This window comes from Pleurodeles waltl, chromosome 2_2, assembly GCF_031143425.1.
Source record: "Pleurodeles waltl isolate 20211129_DDA chromosome 2_2, aPleWal1.hap1.20221129, whole genome shotgun sequence".
In the NCBI taxonomy this organism is placed as follows: Eukaryota; Metazoa; Chordata; class Amphibia; order Caudata; family Salamandridae; genus Pleurodeles; species Pleurodeles waltl.
In genome coordinates, this window is record NC_090439.1 from 905,681,649 (window position 1) to 905,701,858 (window position 20,210).

At 41.8% G+C, this 20,210-nt stretch overlaps 1 protein-coding gene across 4 annotated transcripts in view; it reads left to right on the forward strand.

The window, feature by feature from the left end:
* OXR1 (oxidation resistance 1) overlaps positions 1-20,210 on the forward strand; it is a 1,752,159-nt gene that overhangs the window by 887,869 nt on the left and 844,080 nt on the right. For all 4 annotated transcript variants that reach the window (XM_069220614.1, XM_069220609.1, XM_069220613.1 and 1 more), the window contains exon 3: positions 17,097-17,290. In XM_069220614.1, the coding sequence (XP_069076715.1) occupies positions 17,097-17,290 (194 nt within the window). The remainder of the gene's footprint in view (positions 1-17,096; positions 17,291-20,210) is intronic.

A 20,210-nucleotide genomic window follows, 5' to 3' on the forward strand; every position in this document is an offset into this window, starting at 1 on the left:
TGTAATTCCGTCCACCAGTTCGGGCTGTAGACATGTCTAAAGGTCCTATTGAAATTAACATAGGAAATGCAACTTTTTTCACCCACCCTTTTTCTCCGTCCCCGCTTGATGGATCACCCCGAAAGTTTCCATGCACAAAAAGAGTCACTGCTAAATTTTTCTTGGAATTTTTTTTGAAGATTCGTCAAACGGTGCTATAGATATAGACAAGTCGAAAAACACTTTTATTTGGAAACATGGTCCTAACTATAACTATCTAGTGGTGACCATCTGGGTCTTGTGTTGAACAAGACTGAGATGGTTGAAATGCATAGACTATTTATGAGTTAATAAACAGGACTATTCTGCTACAGAGTGTGTCCCGTCTGTTTGTTAGTACATTATTTTTGAAGTTGGTCCAACCTTCTGGGAGCACAGGCTTAGAAGCAGTGTGCCACTCATTTAGACCGTTTTGCAAGAAACTAATAGATAGATAGATAGATAGATAGATAGATAGATAGATAGATAGATAGATAGATAGATAGTCACACTTTGCCTAGCATGTTCTTTGTGTGGATTTGACTAATTTTGTGAAGTTGTGAGACACCAAAGTCTAAGGTTCTATAAATTAGCCATCGCTATATTTTAGTTGTATTTTGATCTCCATACTCTGCCTGTAATTTTTATAATTTTGCGATGCGACTCACTATTTAATGAACCTCTTACTCTTTGGACATAATGATCTTTTTGTGAAGTGCGTGGAACACATCTGCTTGCATTAGTTATCCTCCTGCTTTTCAGTCAGGATGGTGCGTCACAGATCTGCCATTCCCTCCCTCAGAACTTGACATGATGTTTCTGTTCATTACCTTGACATATACATCAAGACTTGAAGTGTATTATGCTATTTCAGTTTTTCATCCTGGCCATTAACTTAATTGTTTGGGCTCTCAGTCAGATAAAACTTCTGGAAACCTCACTTTTCCAAAACTGCACTGGTACGATCTACTTCCAGTGTGCAATGTTCTATTCACGGTTTGGATAGGATGGCCTTCTTCAATGGTATCACACCTAAAATACACAGATAGAAGATATTCCTGTTATAATCCCCTGGAATGCATTGATTTGAAGAAACTGCAAAGTTCACTTTCCATCATTCATCTGCTGATTAGAAAGAAATATTCTCTGAGCCCTGTGCCTCTTAGTTATGTGTTACTAATCCAATTTGTCCTAAAGTTACTGAGCTCTTGAGGGTTGACTCTACCATATTTAGTATTTTCATCATTATAGCTTATTTCCAGAGGATATGAAGGTTGATCAGAGTGTTGGGCTGGTCAGAAGATTCACTCTGATTCTTGCTCTGTGTATTTCCCTGGCGTTAGTAGCCTAACTCAACCAATATGTTGTTAGACTTGGTCAAGAAAATTGTACTTCTGAACCACTTCAGGATGACATTATGTGCATTGATTTATTTTCTCCCTCTAGTTGAATTTATTACAGATGAGTTCTGAGGTGATAATGCCTGCTTGCAGAGCCAGCAGCCAAGGTAAAAGGCAAAGCAGATCTGGCCATGGATGATAATTAATTAAGCAGCTGTTCAAAAAATGAAATGTCTTTATAATGTACGGCATATATTATCTATGGTGGAACTCAGCACACCAGCAGCCAGGACACCATCATACTGCAGACTAAGAAGTGTTAACAAAAAAAGCAAGGCATCCAGGATCTGGAACAAATCCCCATATCCATCAAGACTGCTCCAAAGTTGCTCAAATTCAGGAAAGAGTCGCACCTATTTAAAGAACACTACATCATAATGCATTAACCATCTACTATCCAGCTTCCTCTCCTTTTACTTGTCTTTGACCATATACAGCAGTCCACTCCCTTTTGACTAGGTTTGCTCTTTAGAAATAAAATATACATACAAACATTTGTATTGATAATGTTATTAATGAGGGTCTGCACCAGAGCTCTTAGGTAAGTAGCCCTGAAGCATTTTTAAACCTCTCATTTCCAAACCTACCTTTGTTTCTCCTAACATCTCTATCGCTTGGAGCCGTAAAAGGATAAAAGTCCTCAACACACTGTGCATTTTTTTAATTTGTCCTTGATGTTACCTATATTTTTTCAATCTGAGAACAATATCAGGGACCACTCATTCTAGAAGCCCCAAAATTGCAGAGTGGTGTCACTGAGAGTCACTCTTTAGGCAAGCCCTGAGAGGAGAGAGTGCCCTTAGTTTCTCTAGCCTTGGTTTCCTGGGTCAAAGGTAGTCCCAGTTGTTTACAATGTAGAATCCTCGACCATCACAGATCAAGCCCTGGCTGGTGGCGGCATGATATGTAGCTTTGGTGGTGTGTAGGTGCACAAAGAGGGGTTGCCTAGTGGCTTTTCCCTGTGTGAAGTCCAGACACCTAGGACCTATCAGGACCCATTTGAAGTATTTTTTTTTTTAATAATGTAATCTTTGTAAACATTACCTGTAGTTATCAGTGGTGCAAACCTTTGCAAACATTAGAACGCGGGGAACACCTAAAAGCTTTGCAAACAATACAAGTGCACCGTTGTTTAGGCTGACTCATAACTAATGGAGAACATTTACTTTCCTTTAAGAATGGAATTTTCAAGATGGAGGATGAGTGATGCCCGAAGAGAACATTCCTTTCTCCTAAAACTTCACTCTGCTTTCCTATGTTTTAAACTGCCCAATGGAATGCATATGTTATTCCACCAGAGGCTCCTCCAGAAAGTTCACTTCGGCCCCTACAGACAGCCACAGGCTTCTGCCTTCCCAGGCTTTCTCATTTCTGAGGAGGGAAGACTGACCCGTCCTTATTCGCTTGACCTTTGAATTTGTTAGCATACTCTGGACACTGACGGACCTGGCATTTGCCCCACTGAATAGATTTGCAACATAAGTTGGAGCTGTCCTGTAGTTTTGGTTCGAACCAATGATGCTAGAGTTCTCTTCCCACCAAAACGTACGGGCAACACTTGTACCCCATAGCCTATTTGTGATATATCTATTATTTAAAAGCAATAACCAAGGCAGGGCTCAAGCTGTTGTTCCATCATGTATCCATAACCTTTATATACCAATGTGAAATAATTCAAACTTGTTTTTTAAACATTAAAGCTGTGTATTTCTAAAAAAGAATACACATAGTTGTAAGTTTGAGAAAGGTCAGCTGCGCATCTTTTGTAAACTTAGTAATGCTTGACGTTTCTAAACCGTAGGTGGCCTAGAAAATATGAAGAGGTGGGGTGTCACCTAGGTTCAACTTTAACCCTTCGTGCAATTGCAATTTGACTCCAAGCTCGCCTGAAATCTTGCTAAAATCAGCTCCTAATTGTGCATGCACTACCACCCTACACTCCCAGGCGCCTTCAAAGGCGGGCCTGCAGGGTTGCAACAGACCATAATGCAAACTACTGGAAAGGAAATGGCCCCTCTTGGTTAACATGACTAGCTCTGGTAGCAGCTGTGACTGAGGCAAATAGTGTAGAGGAATCTAATAGTGTCGGACTTCTACTGCACCGAGGATACTTACTCCCTATGAAATCAATCATGGGCCTTACATGTGGGGTCCAGTCCTACGCCCGTCTCCAGAAGATAAGCAGCTTAGAGGTGGGGGCTCAGGTATCCACCACGCCAGCCCCGCTCTCCCTCCTGCCCTGATTTGTCAGCCAGCAGTCCTGATGACTAATCTTGCTGTAAGAATTCTCAGATGGATCGTATGTGCTATTATATGACATGCCCACATTTTGTTACATTTTTCAGTGTATTGTTTTTAAAGGAGCTGCAAGTTGACTTGTCTAGTGATGTGTTTTATGGCCCAGTTAAAAACACAATGCGTCATTGAATCTGTCAGGGTCAATGTGAGGAAGGGATTTCATCCATGCTCTGCCGGGGGCGTCCTTCCCAAGACGCGGTTCCAGTGCGTTGCAATTATGCACTGGGAGTCCGAGGGAATTATGCAGGCACACTGCAATGCGGCCTAAATAGCACCGCCGCTGTGGGGCATGGAGAACAGTGTCACCTCGTTGCATATGTGAGCAGCAAATTCTGTCCGCGAATGTATGAATGCAAATTATATTCACTTTGCGGAGAAGCTCAAACGCTGCATTTATTCCAGCTGTGTGACATATAATACACGGATCTAGAAAACATGTATCTTCTGTACGTCAACTAGGGCATATATACTTATTTTATTTGTTATTTTTCCTACAATTAAATAGTGTCGCTTTTTCTTGGGTGCGCGTGTGTGTGTTACCATTAAATGAGGCCCTCTTTACTTTTGCTGCCATAACTGGGCATAAATTACCAGACGTGGGTTTAAGAGAAACCACCTGGTGCAGTTATCTATTTTAGGGGCTGATTTGGTTAAATACCTACAATTAGGTGGAATATGCTCGAGGAGAGCAGGCGTTTCCGCTCAAAGTGGCGTTTTGGGATTTCTTCTCATCCTCATCTTTACTTAGATACACCCCCTTGTACTTGCTGTGTGAGTTTATGGTATATTGATAGTTTCGTTAGTGTATTCATTATTTAGTTGTCATTCTTTGTGGCCTTGCAGCTGAAGTCGTTAATGTGCACTGGGTAGTTCGGGTTCTTTTGCGGATCGGGCCCATATTGCAGGCCTGGAGCCTTAAGAGTGGCACGGCGAAGGCACGCAGAATGCTCAGAAGGTGCTTGGTTTGTCTCCCCACAATCCTTTACCACTTCTGTGAATGTTTTAAATTTCCTAGCAAGGTACTGTTCCTACGGGTCTCCTTCTGCCCTTTTGTCAGCAAGTTCTTTGGCCGCTTAATTCATCTTCACCTCATGCTCCATGGAAGTGCATTGTCTGGGCTTCCCGATGGTGTGAGGCGGGGAACCGGGTCACTTTCAGCTCCAGACTATTCACCTGGTGCCACCACGGAGAGTGGTGTACTGCTTCAGCTCATACCGCGCATTAATCTGCCACCAAGAGGAATCGCCAGCATGGAAGTCTGAACACTCATCAGCGGTGCCACGTTGCAGGGAGAGTAGTTGGCCTGAGGACGGTGATGAGGGCTCCCGTTGTCCAGCATTAGGGGGGGCAAGTACCAAACACTGGCGTTTCTTCTGGGTCCTAGTGGGTGTGTCATCACCAGCGGCTGGCTAAGAGGATTCAAGAGTCCCCGGCAGATTTCATTTTCCGCCTAATTGCTACTTTTGTCAATCAAGGAAACCTTTCTCTGCCACCCATTAATGGATGAACCTGATTAAAATCAGGCTTGTTTGCAAAAAATCTACAAATTACTTCTATGATTAACATTCATTTTAGGATGTCCGGTAATTCACAAAATCACACGGCCACATATCGAAATTTAGGCATATTGTGGATCTCTTTGTGCACACCAGACTGAAAACCAGAGGATTTTCATCTGTTATAGATCTGCTAGTTTGTGCTTGCATTTATTTATCATTTTATCTTTTTTTTCTCCACAGAGAAAATATTTATGGCCTGATTTAAGGAAAGTGGCGCTGCTCGCCATGTAGCGCCACATGCCTTGTGCCTTTTAGCACCCCCCCTTACGCCACTATGTATGCGCCATATTTAACATACGGCACACTATGGCGGTAGTTAGGGAAACTAGCTCTGAGATTTGCAGGACTAGCATCAAAAATGTTGACACTAACCCTGCGAAACCAACTGAAAACAATGGTGTGCCTCTTTTTAACACCTGCTCTGAGCAGGCGTTAAAAGTGCAGAAAAAAATGACACAAAGAAATCTTTTAGATTTCTTTCCACCATTTTTTCGACCCCCCCCCACCCCCTAATGGGGGCGCTGCCCCTTTGCATACATTATGTCTGGCACAGGCAAGGGTTACAAAGTGGTGCAATGCATGCATTGTGCCACTTTGTACATCTGGCACGGCGATTTTGGCTTCGTTGGGCCACATTAGCCTATGAAAAATTGCGCTAATGTAGCACAAGGAGGCGCTAGGGGCCCTTAAATCAGCCCCTTAGTGTGCAAAACAACCCATCCCTAACAGCAGTAAGAAAAATACCAGTGTGGTTGCTTTACATACCTTATTTACACACCTGCACACACCTTTGCTGATACTGACTTAAGGGTATAATGTGGAGTAAAAATGATATGGAAGGTTTGTAAATACCCACTACTGTTTGGTCATTGTTGGCTTTCCAATGGTTCTAATAAGTCGCTGTCCAGTGAACAAACATACCTGTAACTTTGGAACATCAGATGATCCACCATATTGACCATTATGTTTATACTTGCTTCTGTAGTAGGGTGTACATGTTCATGGATCTTGAAAATAAAGGACTTGCAAGGTGCACTCTTGATCATGCAAAGTGGTCAACTATGCTGACTTTAGATGTGCAAACATGCTTGATATCCAGGCTGTAATTGACTGTTGATTTGTATCCTTCTCACAAGTGGCTTACACCTCAGGAAATGTGGATAGTGCTTCTCATGTCGGTCTGAAGCAGTTTGTGTCATTAGAGAACTGACTGGCACTGCTTCATATGAGCAGAGACATGACTGCAAATGGTACACATTGCTTTATATAGAAGGTTTTTTCATCAAATCTTCTTCAATGGCTGGTGTGCAATGAAACTTACAGTGTGATGGACACAGCAGGGCCAAATCATATCCTGCAATGTCAGAGACACTATGGGTCTCATTACGAGTCTGGTAGTCACTTGACCCCCTGACTCGCGGATGGTGGTTGGACCACAGCCAATGCAGCAGTCCGAGTACCTCATCACAAACCTGGAGGTCGCACCGCCAGCTCCGTCAGGATCAGAGATGCAGACGGTGCAAATCCGCCAGGGCAGCACTGCAAGCTGCACTGCCCTGGGGACTATGACCCCCTTCTCCGCCAGCGGTTTTATGGTGGTACTACCACAAGGAAAATGCTGGTAGAAAACAGGTGCAGTGGCGCCCAGGGGGGCCCTGGCCAGCACCCTCTCAATGTTCACTGTCTGCTTTGCACCCTGCTCTCTACAGCATGGCTGCCAGCCTGCCGGCTTGATTACGAGCCAGAGACAATGCTGTAGGCTGTTTCTGTCCACGGGCCTAGTGGGAAAATCTTAATGGGGCCGGTGGGGAAGTAACCTGTATGGTGGCAACCACCCAGCCAGAAGTTCGGCAGATGGTGTAAACTCACCACCAAGCTCATAATGAGCCCCTATATGTGCCTCATGGGAAATGCAACCAATAGTTGTGAAGAGCATCAGACCCCAAGGGAGGGGGCCTGGTATTTCCTGGCACTTTTGGACCATTCATGGCATTAATTTGCCCTGCCTTGTCTAAACGCTGGCCCTCACATATTCCTATTGGCAGTAACTCTTGGAATGTTGGGGCATCCGTGACTTAATGGTTCCCACCATTGGCAAAATGATGGCTGTGGCATGTTGATGGTAATTTCTGGCATATCATGCACACAAGCATAATAGCATCCACCCATGGCAAAATGCTGGTCCAGGCCTGTTGAGAATCATTTTAAACACGCTGGGGGCATACATCGCATGAAGTTGTCCGTCCATGATTACATTCTCGTCCCGTCATTCTGATGGTAATTTTTTTACATATTTATGGCATGATAATGCCACAAGAAAATGCTGTAACCCTGATGGTAAGTCTTGGCCTGTTTGGGGACTCGTGCTAAGAAGGTGCCCACTCTTAGGATGAAATGATGATGCCCATCATTAGTAGAATTCTGATAATGGTTGTAATGTTTCAAATAAGGTGGCCATTCATGGAAAGATGGCGCCCACCCATAGCAGAATGTTGGCTAGGGCATGTTGTTGGAAATTCTTGTACAGTTATAGGCACCCATGGCATTGGTGCGCCCACTCATAGGCCCAGATTCTCAAAGATTAAGCATCGGGTTAGCGTTACTTTTATAACGCTAAACCAATGCTACACTTTTTTGGGGATTCATAAACCAATGCAAATTGGGATTTGTGTTGGCTAGTATGGAGCAGTAATGCAAAGAGCACAATTTTTTGCATTAGTTTGCGTCAAGGGGGTGTTACATGGGTGCTACCACCCATGTCTTTTGGCGCTTAATCCTATTCTAAAACATCAGTAGAAAGGGTTTAGCACCAAAAATTAATGCTGCTGAAAAGCAGATGTTAAACGGAGAAATGTTTTTATTTCACTGTGCTTTTCCAACTCTACATGTGTGCTGCTCTGTACAGCACACATGCAAAGTAGGAAAAGCATTTCCACATGTCTAGGCATAGTATTTTGTACTGGAAGAATACTCTTCCTGTACAAAATCTATGCTAGACTCACCCTAGCACTATGGCACTAAGGTGTGTGCATGGCGCACTGCAGCTGAAATCAGTGTTGGCGCTAGGGAGAGGGGAGGAGCGTGTCATTTCAGTGTGAATATGGCACTCTCCTGCTCTCTCCTTGTCATGCACCACAGCATTTTTGGTTGCTGCATTGGGGACACCTTTCAGCATCTGGGTCTTAGTATAATGCCAGTCCTGGCGAATTGTGCTAATTCTTGGCTTTGGCCAGGGCATGATGATGCCCACCCTTGAAATACCAATGACTCTAGCATGATTGTAGTAATTCTTGGCATATTATGGTTATCCATGGGATAAGATGGTAACACATGGCCATTCAAGGCAGAATCTATCTACCTGTGGCATTTGTACACAAAAGTACTTTATCAAAACAATAAATTAATTGTTGGGTATAAATAATATATTTACTAAACATGAATAAGTGATATTTGAATACAAAACGTTTTGTTTGGGACAATCATGCTTCTGTCTTCAAAATTAAAATCATGTATTTGATAGCAGAATATGTGCATTTTCATATGGACAACCTGGAGACTGTGGTCAAGATCATTGATTTTCCATACATACATTTATCGACGATATTCAAATGATAAACACTGCTTGACACCTTAATATGAAAAATTATTATAATGTGTCTGCTGTCCGAACCTGTAGTGTCTCCAACAGTAAGCAAACCCACTTCTTTTTGAGCCGGTAAGATCTACGTAGCTCTTCTGTACTATTTGAGATAGCAGGATTTGTGTATTTCTTTTATTTTACCAGCCTTCCCCTTCCTCCTTGAAAAAGGTCAGACTCAAATAACACACAATGGACATACTGGAATAATGAGGAGTAGTCCTTCAAGACCCATGGCTTTCTACCACATGTATTGAAAATGTGCTATGTTGGCCCATTTTATCAAAGTATAAGAGGAGAATGCCAATCCCCGACTTGTCTATCTCATTGCAGTTTGGAATAGGTATTATGCCTCACCACTTTCAAAGATCACCGGCTGCTACTGCTTTTCATGTATGTACAAACTGGCAACATATAGAAGTAAACTCCAAGCAAATACCCAGGTTGACACACTAGTATTTGCCGAGGTTCTCAGGTGCTGTGCATTAAAGAAGACCTTGAATGGGAAATTCCAATAATGAAGAAAACAAATGTAAAAACCATCCTTGTCTGGCTGCTCTAGAAGAATATGTAATGGCCTCTAAAGGAACTTTGCTGAAATCCATATGCAAGTGGTTGTCTTACTCACCTGTCCAATGCTATCAGGAAGAAGTGATGCACCCCGTACAAGTGAAGGAAAGGTGGAATTGGAAGCGGGCTCAATCTTCAAAAAGGCAGCCCATCTGGAAAGCCATGAAGCAATGAGAAAATGGAACTAACAGACATCTTCTCAGAGGACATGCACATGTATTTTCACTCCGGGGTGAGAGGTAAAGAGGACAAGGAGACATCAAAAGAACAGGGGAATGAGAAGTGAGGCAAGGGAAATGTCATCACCAGGGACAAACCAGCCAAGAGGCACTTTAGCCAGAGCCACACATTGGATGGTAAGTGTTAGCCCTGTTATCCTTGGTGTGGTGTGGTGTTCCCCTTAACTTTTGGCCTTCAGACCTGGTTTTGTTGGCTTCATTTTTCTGGCCTTAGGACTCTACCACTGTTAACTAGTGCTAAATTCCATGGGCTCTCTCCTTTAAACATGTTGATTTGGCTTACACCCGAATGGCATATTTAATTTACTTCTATGTCTCTAGTAAAATGGCACGACCTGTGCCCAAGGCCTGTAAATTAAATGCTATTAGTGGGCCTGCAGCACTGATTGTCACACCCACTTCTGTAGCACATGTCTCAGGCCTGCCATTGCAGCCTGTATGTGTGCATAAATCCTTTGCCAGGCCCAAATCTTCCATTTTAATACACATATGTCACTCCTAGAGTAGGCCCTGGACTGGACAGAGGGCAGGGAGCAACATATTTAAAAAGTGGGACACATTCTTTTTAGCTGTACATGTCCTGGTAGTGTAGACCTCTTAAATTAATTTTTCACTAATGCAAGGCCTACCTCTCTCATAGGTTAGTATTAGAATTACCTTATTACATTGTAATTTCCAAATGGGAAAAGGTGATCAGGTTATATTTGGTGCCCTTGGAATTGTTATGAAAAATCTAACTTATAAAGAAGTCGGATTTCAAATTACAATTTTGAAAATGTCACTTTTAGAAAGCTGTCATTTTCATGCCTTACCCATTTGGTGTCTACAGCCTGTCTCTGGATCACAAGACTGGCTGTATGCCTCCTAGATAGCCACAATCAATAGGGAGCTTAGCAGTGTCTGAATGGTTTATCACTGGCAGGATACGAGGGAGGGGCTGGGCACAGCCCTACTTACCCTTGAATAGACTGTGTCCTGCCTCCACACAAAGGGCTGCATAACCTCATGTAGTTAGTATGGAGTCAGGGCCGGGAAGGCAGGGCACCTGTGCTCTTCAAGGCATGCCTCTGGGAGCTTCTCTCCACTTCTATGGCAGACCTGTGTATAAATATTGGACCTCAGTCACCATCTTTCCAGTACACTTCTAGACCTGTGTATACTCTGCCAGGAAGAAGGACTGCTGTGCTGTTGAAAGCCACTCTGCTGCACGGTTGCCCTGCGGTGCTGCCCTGCTGCCCTGCTGCCCTGCTGCCCTGCTGCCTGCTGCCCTCTTACTGGACCTGCATCTATTGAACCCAGTACCCCATAATCACTCCAAGGGCTAGTTAGCTGGCCTCCTGATCTGAAGCCTCAGGGACATAAAACTTGGCAAAATGAATTTGAAAATGTCAAGAGGGAGATTTGTGAAGTAAAACATCTGTATGGTTTTGATCCTAGCTTAGCATGCATAGTGACCACTGATGCTAGTAACAAAGGTTTAGGAGCTCTATTGTCCCATTGTAAGAGTGAAAACGGAAAGGAATTTACAGTGGCATGTGCTTCCAGTGCATTATCTGAGCAGACGAACACTATTCTGTAATTGAGAGGGAGACTCTTGCTGTAGTTTAGGGATTAGAACACTTCAGCAATGTATTTGGGGTTACCATGTTTGAGTGAGGTGTGATCATAAACCCCTAAAGAAGGTATTATCTACTGAAGGTTTATTGAAAGCCACACCAAGGATAGCATGGATGTCAATTAGATTGTTGGATTTTAGACATACAAGTGTGTATTTACGTAGAGTTAAAAACAGAGTGGTGAACTCTCTAATCAGGCTGCCTTTAACACTTGAAGAAAATCCAGAAATGGAAGAAGAAGTTAATGTAGCCTGGACTGAAGAGAGACTAAGGAGTGAGGTCATTAGCAAGGAGTAATGGAAGACGGAGAGAGGACAGGATGAAGAATTCTCTGGTATGAAGGAGTTTGTAGTTAATGATTGGCCAAGGAAGAAAACATTGTGCCCTGATTTGAAACATTTTTGGGAAATATGGAATGAGTTATCAGTAATGGATGATAATGTGTTTAATGGAGAGTGAATAATTCCTTCTAAGAGTTTAAGGAAGAAGTTGATTGAATTGTGCCACAAAAGACATTTAGGAATAGTGAAGAGTAAAAAGAAAGTTAAAGGTATGTATCGGTGGCCTGGTCAGGAGAGGGGATGTAGAAAGAATTGTCAGGTAATGTACTATTTGTGAGAATGCTGACAAGTCACAAAAGTTATTGAATCCACCGCTTTTTCCAGTTCCTTGTCCAGAAATGCCATGGGAGGTTTTGGGAGTAGATATTATTGGTCATATGTATGACGATGGGGAAAATTGGTACATCTTAATAGCAATTGATTATTTTTCAAAGTGGCCGGAAATTAAGTATGCAAATTAAGCTGATACTAAAGAAGTAATTGAATTTTTGGAGGAGATGTTCCAGAGAGAAGGCCTACCTAAGAGAATAATAACAGATAATGGTGTGCAATTTACAAGTGGAGAAATGAAAGACTTCTTAAAGAGAAATAGTATTGAACATAAAACTACATCTGTTTATCATCCTAGTAGTAATGGAGAAGTAGAAAGATTTAATCAGGTAATTAAAGATTCATTACAGTTGGCTGTGAACAAGAAACTCAATTGGATGTCTTCTATTAAAATAATGTTATGGATGTATCGCACGACGCCCACAGTAACTGGTTATAATTCTTTTACTATTATGAGTGGAAGAGTTCCTTTCGCAAAGGATAATGAGGGATGGCTTCTTAGTTCTTTAGTTCTAGACTTAGTAAATGGTCACCAACTGAAGTAAAAAACAAAAACAGGAATATCAATGAAAATATAAGTTGTACAAAGACAACAGAAGAGGAGTGAAAGATTTGAGGCTAAAAAAAGGAGATAAAGTGCAAATTAAATTACCATTTAAGACTAGGAAAGGTGACAGTAAATGTTCAAAGCCTTTAGATATTGTAGAAGTCTTCACTAATTCAACTAAATTAAGTGCTGGGCGTGTGTGACACATGAGTAGGTTTGTAAAGTGCAGGAATGAAGTTGACATACCTTTAAAAGATAAGGATGAGAAGTGAAACGTGTGCAGGAGAATATCTTAATTGTGACTCTGATAATGAAAGAGATCCATCACACAGTTTGGAAGGAGATAGTAGTATTGGGGATGGTTTGAATAAAATTGTTGATACTAAATCAGGAAGAGTCCTCAAACGTCCTCTGTATTTGCAAGATTAACTGTTTTAAAATAATATTTTTTAAACAACATTAGTAGGGTTGAAATGTATTTAGTTATTGTTTTCTTTGCTGTAGTACATTTATTATTTTGTAAGAGGGGAAGATGTGTTTCGTTCAGTGTATTGTAGTAATTACTTTATTGGGTTGGAATGTTAGGCACAATTGGATTGTAAATATGTAATAGAGTTGTGAGGAGAGAGCAACGGTTGGAGCCTGGGTGAAGCAGCTGAGGAATAAGTGTTGGGCTGCATCCTGATCTTACACTTAACTAAAGATCGCTACTTTTACTGAAATCGTATGGAGTGAACTTAACACAGTCTTACTTCACAGGCCGCACAGAGCTTTTTGTTGTACAGAAGCAGAGACGATCCCGTGAGAGATTTTTTTCTTGGTTTACTTCCATGAAATAATTGAACATGTTGTTGCAATACGGTGAAATGATTGTCAACAAAAGCAGTGACCTTCATTTATGTATGCAATTAAAAGTATTGTAGTAAACATGACAATCATTGCGTGTTTGCCCTGTGTAACAAGCTACCTGTGCATCTCGGTTTACAGTTCTAATTTATAATGTGGCTAATTAAGGTGTCTTGCATTACCATATCTTTTCCTTGGTGAGACAGATCCTGCATACAGTGCCAGCCTCAGCACTGTGGTGCCCTGTGTGACAATGTTTGTTGGTGCCCCCGCCCCGTGACCACCTCTGCAACGGTTTCCCTCACTACCACCCTTTAACAGTGCCCCTCAAGTTTCTATAACAACTCTGTCAGATGCTTTTAATGTTTTATAGTGCCACTCATAACAGTGTAGGCTGTCAGAGCACTTCACATTGCCCACACATTACACAGAGACAATCAATCACATGTGTGTAAATCAGTGTATAAGAAATGTTACATAAGACAGAGGATTACAAGGTGTAGAAGTCACATGTCATCCATGCTGGTAGGCTGTATAGTTTAAGAGTGCTTGGTCTGGAGAAGCACAAACTCGGAATTTAAAATATAACACCATGGTTGGGGTTCTCTTTTATAATAACAGTAGATTGCTACCCAAATGCCCCCTTTTTGAAACATTAGCATGAAGAAAGACTGGGGACAAAATCACAAAAATCAAATCTATGCCTTGCAGTATGCATGTAGATCTCTGATGACAGTTAATAGCTTACTGTTCTATATTAGGATTTTAACTTATAAACCGAAAGTAACAATAGGACCTCTCTGACAAAAGTAGCAGCCCACTGACCTATTTGCATTATATCCACTTTGTGATCTGTATGGTAAATTTTCTTTGCAGCAGGCATATTAATCCTCTGCGCTACCTTAAAACTTCCAAAAGAGAATACTCCGATCTCTCTCCAGGCAGGACATTAATCACAAGAGTTATCTTGGCATATTTATTGTTGCCGGAAAATAGCTGGAGACAAGGAAAGCAGCAACAGGAGCTTTTAAAACAATAACATACCTGCAAACGGCGCCCCCACCCGAAGTCACCACCCAGTGCAGTGGCACAGAATGCACAGCCCTAGAGCCGGTCCTGCCTGCATATCACTGCATGCAGGAAGGTGCTCCTGACTGCGGAGTATAAGAACATTATCAGCATTTATTTACAACAGACCCAAGGGTCCCACTGGGGGAGGGGGGAGGATTTGAATAAACACGCCAGGCCCAATTTACAAAGATCCTCCGCAGTTATGCCAGGATTCTGCCACCAGTGCAGAGTTTCCGCCACAACCGCAGAGCCTCCGCCATAAGTGCGCACGCCCTTTGTGAATCCGACCGTAAGCTACAGGAGGATGTCTTGCAAACCAGCAGATGATGGTAAATAAGAGCCTCGTACTATCACAAGAACGGTCTGATAGTGTAAAGAGACCACTTTAAAGTAAAAGCATAAATTAAGGAGGAGGGCTATCATTATTATCAATAACAAAACACTGACTAAGGGGTCCCTCACCATCCAAATCCCTAAAGTAGCCCAGTATTATTGAGCACTAGAAGGTAACTTACTCCCCCAACAAATATGTTGTGATGACCTACATACAATACCTATATTAATCAGGTTTGTGATCCTACAATGGAGCAACAAGGAAAAATGAAAGGAGGGTAGAATGCGGCATGGTTTGCTTGATCATAGAATAATTTATAACTCCGCTTGCTTGGTGCTATATGAGGCTGTTCAAAGTCTGATCATTCAGGTTACACACACACAGATTTCTGCAGAAGACATTATCCGCTTAAGCTATTTTATCAGCTTACTGAGGACCTCATTCACAAACCTTTTTGCAAAATACTATGGAGGCATACATTTCTTGATTCGCAGAAGCAAGATCTCCCTTTAGACCACAGATACTGAACTTCCTCATAGATCTCATGCCTAATTTATGTAAATAATGTTACTGAAAGTCTTGTGTATGTATGTAAATTGGGTGTGAAGTCCTTGGAAACGAGACATATGTCATAGGACAGTGGAGCATGGGTTGCCTTTGAAGGGACAAATAATTTCCTGTGGAGACAATTTGACAAGTAGTTTAGGTGTCATTGTGCTCTAAATGCGAAAGAAAGTGACAGATTTTGCACCAGTGAAAAATCCACCTGTATATGGTTAGTGATACGCATAAACATCTCTGAACTGTATAGATGTCTATGCTTAATCCAGATAATTTTTTTATAATTTCCTGACAAATGGAAATCTGTGCAAACTAAAGTAGGGATTCTGTGATTCATAGATTTCTACAGCTCAGACAGATTGTGTGAATCAGGTCCTACTTGTTTAGGTGTCCTTTATGATTATGGATTTTATTTTACATATGTTACTTCACATGTTTTTGCGTAGTGACCAATTCATTGGTCTCAAGCCACTTTAGGTTCTTGAACAGCTGCCGTTTGCAATTATGGGTTTGCCTGGGGAAGGGTCTCTATGCAGATGAAATTTCCGGTCCTTTGAAAGTGTGGGTGAAGTGGGTTATGGAGTGACGAGTTTCCCTGTGTTGACACTTTATAAAGATTCAGGGGTCTTTCGATTTTCTAACATGATTAATTTAAGTGTTAACTTCGTCAAAGGTTATCCCTATAGATTTCTCGGCAGGGGGTTCCGATCTTGAGGCATGTCAGTGGCGTAACAAAGGTAACCGCAGCCCTCGAGCGCCAGGGCCCCCCTCAGGATAGTACCCTTGCATAAGAGCTCCTGTGCTTTTCAGGGGGGCCCTCGCAAGTTTTGTTACACCACTGAGGCACGCCTCCTAACTCGAGTAATTGTGTGGTATTTGGGAAGTCTCTATTTTTTGCTGTTTGGGAAAAGTGTCATGTGCTCTTCCAACAATCTTTGCAGGGCAGTGTGCTGATTCGTGTCTGGGGTGTGATTGTTAACATGCTTTGCTCTGATAGAGTCAGCACTGCTCACACTACTTGGGTTCTGTCTTCTTGTACTTTGAATTAATCTGTCCTCTACTCACCTTGTGAAACTCCCTTGCTTTCTAATCCTTTGTCCTTGTGTTATTTATTGTCATGTGTTTATTGTCATGTGTTTTGCATTCATTGACCCGGTGTTGCACTGTGTCAAAGTGTCCCTGGTCATATGTTCCATGTCCCATTTTAAACCCTGTTCTATTGTTAGAGTTGTAATCTGAGTGCCCAAGAAAAAATATGCCGAGATAAAGCTCTGGGAATTACGAATAATACAGCATTCCAGTTTTCTCAGGTGTAGTGTTGTCACGCAGCATGGGTTTTTGGATCTTGGCATGGGGCATAACATGAAGAATCCTGAATCTTGGAGTTTCTAGATGCAGTAGGTAATTTGTGCAGTGCATACATATTAGTAACCAAGTTAGCCAAGAGTCTTTCCAGGTCGGGAATGTTGTCCTGAACAACAGTGGTCTTCAATGGAACAATCTTATGCTTGGAGTGAGATTATCATAGAAGTGAGTGTCGGGTCCAGTTAGGCTTCTGCCTACTCTATAGATTTAATAGAACAGTTGGGCACTCAAAAAATACAGAATAAAAGTTTACGAAATGTGTCTCTAGAGTGTCATCTTGGTAATGATAATGGTTAACAATGTCCTTTTCCTAATGTATATAAAACCAAATATTAACTTGAAATTGTGTTTCTGTCACCTGTAGGTTGAAGAAAAAGTCCCAGTCTGTGGATATTACTGCAGCAGGATACAACCCTCTGGCAGATGCACAAGGACCACAAGCCAGTAAGGTAGTGCCAGTGACCAAAACAGCTGCTTCTGAGGAAGAGCAGAATAACACTGCCAATGCTCAGCGGCGTAATCCACGGCGGTGGGAGCTCAAGAGATACTACACAATTGGTGAGCTGCCAGAACGTATAGTAAAGTTTCTACCTATTGCTAACATTATTTTTACTATACTGCATGTTTGTAGTGTGGTGTTATGGAAGTACTACATTTACTGCTGGCTGTGGTGGTGTGCTTGGTTGCCCCAGAAGTGTGGATTGCAGTGTTCTCTTGGTCTTGTTGACACCATCAGCATAGTATGATTGGGGTTCATTGTACTTGTACTATTCTTTGCCTGGTTAGATTTATCAACGCTTGTGCTGCTGCACTGAATTGCAAGTACAGCAGTATTTGTCAGTGTCCTCTGAAGAGGATTATGGACATTTCAGATGTTGCTGGGTCCATTTTAGAGAGGCTTTTATTGCCTTGAAAGAGCACTGGGAAAGGAGGAGGATTAAATCAGGGTAGGTTGGGAAGTGACATGGAGTCTTTTATTATAATGCCGGTCCTTTTCTATGTAGGTGTGGGTCAAAAGAAGCATTTGCTATCTTCTGTATCATTTGAAGGGGCTTGGAGGTGGTGGAGAAGTACATTGGGACAGTGTCACTTTTTTCTCATGTTTTCTCTTTGGGACTTTAATTTTGGGGACTATTTGGAGAGAGATGTAAGGCGATTGTATTTACTGTCTGATGCTTTTTTTTCCTTCTTTGGTGTTCAGTTTTATTGAGGATTGTCGTTTATTGGTAGGACAGTTAGGTCCCAACCCCAGGAAGCCTTCAATATATTCTTGAGACTCATACCATGGTGAACACGTATTAGTTGACAAATCTCTCAGCCTTTTGAACTTGTTTTAATTTTGTGGATTAGAGTAATGGGAATGGTGACTGTTCAAGGGGTGTGCGGTTGTTTGTCTTTGTTATAGGGCCTTTTTCATTGTTTACTTAATATTATTATTGCTAAGAGGGAGACATTCGTAAGACTATAGCGACCACCTATTGTGTAGTTACTTAATAATTTGCATTTTACTGGTCTTATTGTTTCTAATGTTCTTTTTTGGGGAAACGAAAAGACCTGCTTACATGGGCAATTTGTTATTCAGTTACTATATTTATATTTGGTTTTGTAGCTTGGACATTCATGTTTCTTTGTTAATTTGTATTAAAGTTTCCCTGCTTGTTAATGGAGATTTGGAAATATGGCTTAATGTTTTCTAATACATTTCAGTGGTCTGTATGATGTTTGGCTATTAGGTTCGGACCTATTTATTCTCACCCTTTCCGAGCTGTTGTCATCTGTACATTATCTCACATTCTAGTGACAACGTCAAGGCTGCTGTGAGTTTGTAGAATGGCCCTTTCTTTTGACAGGCTCCTGAACAACTGTCCATATCCTGCTCATCCCTTCCTGATACTGATAGTAGGATGGGCATGTCCAGTGGCCTGACAGTAGCATCAGTTTAGCAGGCTTACTGTTTATAAGCTTGATGGCCTAAAGCTTTGTAAAGAGGAATGTAAAAACATAACTCATGAGACAATGGTACTGACAACACACCAAAAAACTTTGAAGTACAGGGAATCTCTCTGTGAGGCAAGGAAAGCGGCCCTGGAAAAGCACAACCCATGATGTTGCCCGGGCCGAGCCTTCAGGTCGACATCCTCATCTGCAGGTTCTAAGAAGAACATTTTCTGTCATTATCAGTTCCTGTCCCCGGATCCCAAGAAGGGTAAAATCTTCCTTCCCCAAGAATGGAAACATGAGGATTGATTAGGAATTTCAGTAGCTGTTTTTGTTTTTCTTACAGAAGAGAACTCACTTGTGCCACCTATGTGGAATAATTGCCATTTTGCCAGAGGTATAATTCAAGGTAGCACAATTATATCATCTGATTACTTTTCCCATAGTTAGGTACACATTGGTATCTTGAAATATCATATATGTTAATGCTGATGCCTGACACACAAAATGATGGATTTTGGTGTGATATATAGTACTTTTTCCAGTACTCAACCCTGAGTACCTTCAATGGTGTAGCCATCGCTATTAGAGAGTTTTTGAGATGCAAATAAGATTTGTTGCCATTGTTTTTTGCATTGCATGTATTTGTGTGCTTTGCTAACCAGCTGTGTTATCCGTAATTGTGTACATTGTATTTTATACTTGTTCTTATGATTTATCAAGTCAAAATAACCTATTTGTAGATGCTCAACTTTGTTTTTATGAGGTTGTCATTTTGGACTCTGTTAAACTGCTTAAGGTGTAACACAAATGTTTGCTCTCTAAAACAGCCAACTCGATCATTGAAATTGACGCAATAAACATCCATGTAGTGGCATATTTTAAAGTAAATATGATGTGTGTTTTAAAATAGATTACTTCGCTACTTATATGATATCGAATCTCTGAAAATAAGTTGCTCTTTCAGATTATTATTACACTACTCTTGGTTAACGAGTTTAACGGTTTTAACTGGTTAACTGGTTAACTGGTTTTAACGAGTTCTTGGAAAATTGACGCAAAGACTAATGTTTTGAAACCCAGTCCGACACCTGAATGCAGTGTCCTGGGGGATACATGTCTGCCAGCTCCCCTTGGCTTCTAGAGACCTGAGTTAGGAGGTGGATGGTGGTTACTTGTCTGCATCTCACCCGCGTTCTACCCCCTCCGGTCTCGCAATACCCAGGGAGATGGAATAACATAGGCAGTACTCTTTTGTCACCTGCCTCAGTCTCTGCTGTCAAAGAAGGGTCTTTGCAGATTTATGGATGACAGGACTTTTTTGAGCGCGGGAAAGAGAGGCTTCAGACTAGGAGTTGGAGGAAACGCACAGAGCGTTGTGAGGAAGGGTGGTGATGTGTGGGCAAATGAGTTTCTGAGGGTGCTGGGGATGGTAGCAGGATGCCAGCTACTTTTTTCTAAATATTGGCATGGTCGGGGAATTGTGTTAACAAGGGTGGTGTGACATGGTGGTAGGACACTAAGTATATTTTGTGAGTTT